This window comes from Coturnix japonica, unplaced genomic scaffold, assembly GCF_001577835.2.
Source record: "Coturnix japonica isolate 7356 unplaced genomic scaffold, Coturnix japonica 2.1 chrUnrandom339, whole genome shotgun sequence".
NCBI lineage: Eukaryota > Metazoa > Chordata > Aves > Galliformes > Phasianidae > Coturnix > Coturnix japonica.
The window spans coordinates 128752-133385 of record NW_015439867.1 but is presented as its reverse complement, the minus strand read 5'-3'; the positions used below and the strand labels follow the sequence as shown (position 1 = coordinate 133385).

Here is a 4634-nt window from a genome sequence, read left to right as displayed (position 1 = left end):
AAAAATAAGAAAAAATAAGCAAAAAATTCAGCAAAAAATATAGGAGCGAAAAGATATAGAAGCGAAAAGATATAGAGGCAAAAAAAATATATTGAGGCAAAAAAATATAGAAGCAAAAAAATAAGCAAAAAATAGAAGCAAATAATAAGCAAAAAAAATAGAAGAAAAAAATAGAAGCAAAAAAATAAGCCAAAAATAAGGAAAAAAAATAAAAGCCACTTTATATATATATATATATATATAAGAGAACCAAAAACAACAACAACAACAACAAAAAAGCCGGACTGGAGAAAGAAACAGTCCGAGGATCCTCAGCTTTCATCCAGAATTAAAGCCGTCTTTTTTTTTTTTTTTAAAAATCTTTTTTTAATTATTTTTAAATCTTTTTTCCTGATTTTTTTTTTCCAATCCTTCTTTTTTTGATTCTTTTTTCTTCTTAATTTTTGCATGAGAGGGTCATGAGTTCCTACTTTGTAAACCCTCTTTTTTCCAAGTACAAAGGCGGCGAATCGCTGGAACCAACTTACTACGACTGCAGATTTCCACAGAGTGTTAGCAGGAGCCATGCTCTCGTTTACGGTCCGGGCACAACAGCACCCACCTTCCAGCACCCATCACATCACGTCCAAGAGTTCTTTCACCACGGAACCTCCAGCATCTCCAACTCTGGATACCAACAAAACCCGTGCGCCTTGGCGTGTCACGGAGACGCTTCTAAGTTCTATGGATATGAAGCTCTGCCGAGGCAATCGCTTTATGGTGCTCAGCAAGAGACGACTGTTGTACAATATCCTGACTGTAAATCGTCTTCCAACAGTAACTCTAGCGAGGGACAAGGGCATTTAAATCAAAATTCGTCTCCCAGTCTCATGTTCCCATGGATGAGACCTCACGGTTAGGACCTTTTTTTCCTCCTCCTTAAATGTTTTCCTTGCTTTTATTCCTCTCTTTCTCTCCCCCCCTCTCCCTCCCTCCCCTCTCCCTCCGTCTGTCTGTCTGTCTGTTATATATATGTATGCGTAGACAGCCACAAACTTGTGTCTATGTATCTCCACACGCCCGCATGCATATATATACACCGAGAGAAATGAATAGTAAAAGGCGTAGAGGTAAAAAATATCGAAGGGATGGGCAGATTTGTGCTTAACGTTGCTTCGTTTTAGGGAGACCTTTGAAAGCAAAAGAGGCAGCAGTTGCTGGAGAGCCAGCAAGGTGATTCCCTGCAAAGGGCTTAAATCACCACCAAGTAAAAGTTTGGGGTTATTTTTTTTATTGCTTTGCCTTGAGGATAGGCAATAAGATACAGCTCCCACGAGGTTATTTGCATGTTGATAATGCACTGCTCTTTAAAATGTCATATCGCCTTTCATAACCGCTTGGAGACGAAGCCTGAGAGGTGGGAACTTGTATGAGTATTGCTAATACTTTACATCTGTTTCTTAAAGCCTGGGGATAAAAGTTTGAAGCAGGAAGGGAAACTTAGCTCAGGGCTATTATGGGGTGGGGTGGAGGAGAGCATCGTAGCGCCCTGGGTTAAAGAATTAAAGGGGGGGGGGGAAGGGGAGAGGTGAGGAGCGGGGGGGTTTATTCCAAATTATTTGGGGCTGAATGGAAGTTCGCTCATGTGAAGTCCGGATAATTGCACAGAAAGCGAAATACTTCAAAGTGCAAGTTTTTTTCTCTTCCCCCCCCCTTCCCCCCCCACCGAAGGACCAAGGCTGTCTCGAAGCCTGCTTTAATTCAAACCATGTGAAGGTTAGTGTTAATTTTTAAGGACAATCAGAGAGCCAAAGTTTTCCCCCCCTCCCTCCCCCTCTTCCCCCTCTCCTCGCCCCAAACCCCTGCAAAAATCTATATATATATATATATATTAATAGGTGTATGTTTGTATTTCTTTAAAGGAAAGAATTAGAGAGGAGCTCCGAGAGGATGTGGCCCAGAGAGGCTGGAGAGGAAAACATGTTATTTATCTGAGCTTTGACCTAGGGGTAGTCTCAAGGATGCAATCATTTCCAGCCGTAGCATCGATATATATTTTAGCAAACATTGTTTTGCTGCTGAAGGAAAAGGCTGAGCGAAAGGAAGTGCTGGGGCTCAGCCTCACGAACCTCCGTCCTCCTCCTTTCTTTTTTGGCTCTGGCTGCATCCGAGTTGTTTTAAATGCAATCTCGGTGTTTGCACAGGGATAGCTGTCTGGTGGTGAGAGCCTGATGGACACAAGCGTAACCAAGAGGACGGGGAGAGGGGGGTCTATCTCAAAGCCCAATGCTCGGGGGGGTCCATAGGAGCGAAGAGCAGCACCCCGAGGCTCTGCTTCGGGAGAAGCATTGGGGAATGGAAAGCAGGGCTGGGAATTTGGGGGATAAAAAGGGGAAAGAGGGGAAGAAAGGAAAGCAAAAGGGCGGCAGGAGAAGGAGCGAGGCTGGGAGGCTTTCAGGAAGAACAAAGCATCTTTCATCGATAAAAATCCTTTTAATAACAACAATAATCATAATTAATACTATTATTATTTGAAATCGAGCTGCCTCACCCCGCAAAACAGAACCACCTTTTGAAGAAAAGGGAAACGTCTCCTTTGTGAATGAGTTTGACAGCACCATCCCTACAGCCACCCAGCAGAGCAAAATACCCCCCCAGGAGGAGGCACAGCCCCCATCCATCCCAGCACCCACACAGCAGCGAACCCCCCCCGCCTCCATCACCTACAGACTTTGGGTGCACAAAGGGCTCGGGGGGGTGGGGAGGGGGCTCTTTTAGGAAGAAGGAGGCATAGGTTCCATAGGAAAATGAAGAGGAGAGAGGGAAGGGGAGAGGCAGCTTAGAGGGGTGGGGGGAGAACCACGAAGTTATTTCTGTTTGTGCCCTACAGCTCCCGGAAGACGCAGTGGCAGACAAACTTACAGCCGGTACCAGACCCTGGAGTTAGAAAAGGAGTTCCTCTTCAACCCGTATTTGACACGGAAGCGACGGATTGAGGTCTCTCACGCCCTGGGACTGACCGAGAGACAAGTGAAGATCTGGTTCCAGAACAGGAGGATGAAGTGGAAAAAAGAAAACAACAAAGATAAGCTGCCGGGGGCCAGAGACGAGGAGAAAACGGAAGAAGAAGGGAAAGACGAAGAGGAAAAAGACGAAGAGGAAAAAGACGAAAGCAAGGACTGAGTTCTCAGCCCCTTGAAGTCTCGTTTTATGGCAGATGATAAATCGAGATGTTTACGACGGTCATTTGCTTTTATAGAGTATAGAATGGAGAGGCTCACACAGCAGTAACTACCTGTCAAACAGTTGTAGCCTTTTTTATTGTCATAGAAACTTCCCCTACTTTCCCCCCCCCTCCTCCCTTCTCCTTTCTTTCTTTTTCTTTTTTAGCCCCCCCCTTGTTTTGTTTTGCTTTCCTTTTTAATTGCGGCGTTTTTAGCTCCATTAATACATAGTTGGCTTCAGTGCAGCGACGGTGTATGACGGGTTGCGAAGGGGGGGGCAAAACGGTGCAGCAAAACCCGACGCCCCCCATCCAAAGGCCGCAGCTCGTCCCCGGCTGTACAAAATGTATTTATTTGAACAGCTTTGACTTTGCCTTTTTCCGCTTGGTTTTGCCTCTCGCGAATGACCCCGGGGGAAGCGAAGGGGTGTCGGTGCTGTGGCCGTCTATGAGGGCCGATGGCCGTTCCTAAAAGCCGTTTATCACCCATTGAAGGCGAGATAAGGGGGGAGGCTCGGAGCCCACCTGGTAGCTCCCGCACCTCCTCCCCATTGCGTTGCTGTTGGGTTCCCATTGCGTTCCTATTGGGTTCCTATTGCGCTCCTATTGGGTTCCTATTGGGCTCCTATAGTGTTCCTATTGGGTTCCTATTGTGTTCCCATTGGGTTCCATTGGGTTCCCATTGGGTTCCCATTGGTTCCCATTGGGTTCCCATTGTGTTCCCATTGGGTTCCCATTGCGTACCCAGAAGCGTTCCTATTGGATTCCCATTGTGTTCCCATTGGGTTCCCGTCGTGTTCCCATTGTGTTCCCACTGGGTTCCCATAGGGCTGAGTGGAGAAAACGCCTATATTCTTTTTCAGCTTAGGACTCGATAGGCCGAAATTGGCCCCTATTCTCCCCCCATTCCCCCCTCTTACCCCCACCCTGATCCCTACAGGCGCTGTTTGCCCTTTGGCTGTGTGAGCACTCGAAATTCTTCATGTACTACCTAAAGGGAAAACCTGCAATAATTATCAGAGCTAATATCAACAAAGGGGCTGACCTATCCTAAATTTCACTCGCTCCGAATTTATTTAAGTGAGAGAGCCTTGTTTCTGCCCTGATGCAAGCTACTAAGTAGCATAACATAACCATAAAATAATAATAATAATAATATTAATAATAATAATAATAAACCAACCAACCTTGTATTGTACTTTATCACTACCTATAGAAGGAGTCATGCTTTGAAAGTATTTGTAATGCGGTTTTATTGTCGTTTGTTGCTGCTTATTTTCTCGAGATGATGATTAAAAAAAAAAATAAGAAAAAAAATGTTAAAAAATCATTAAAAATACATAAAAATGAATAAAAAAGAATAAAAAAAAAATCCCAACAACTGAAACTGCCTAGTTGAGAACGCACAGCATTGTATTCTTTTTATCGTGCT

The 4634-nt window shown here is 44.8% G+C and overlaps 1 protein-coding gene across 1 annotated transcript; it reads left to right on the top strand.

Annotated features, from left to right (window-relative positions):
- Window positions 1-207: 207 nt before the first annotated feature.
- On the top strand, window positions 208-3810 carry HOXC8 (homeobox C8). Its single transcript, XM_015850405.1, has 2 exons — window positions 208-894; window positions 2870-3810. The coding sequence occupies exons 1-2, from the start codon at window positions 459-461 to the stop codon at window positions 3160-3162; spliced, it is 729 nt and encodes a 242-aa protein (XP_015705891.1). The 5' UTR covers window positions 208-458; the 3' UTR covers window positions 3163-3810.
- The last annotated feature ends 824 nt before the right edge of the window (window positions 3811-4634 follow it).

Excerpts from the sequence above, each read along its gene's own strand:
- HOXC8 (XM_015850405.1), top strand. The coding sequence starts at position 459 with ATGAGTTCCTACTTTGTAAACCCTCTTTTTTCCAAGTACAAAGGCGGC. Across the intron at positions 895-2,869 it reads CCCATGGATGAGACCTCACG|CTCCCGGAAGACGCAGTGGC; the intron begins GTTAGGACCTTT and ends TGTGCCCTACAG.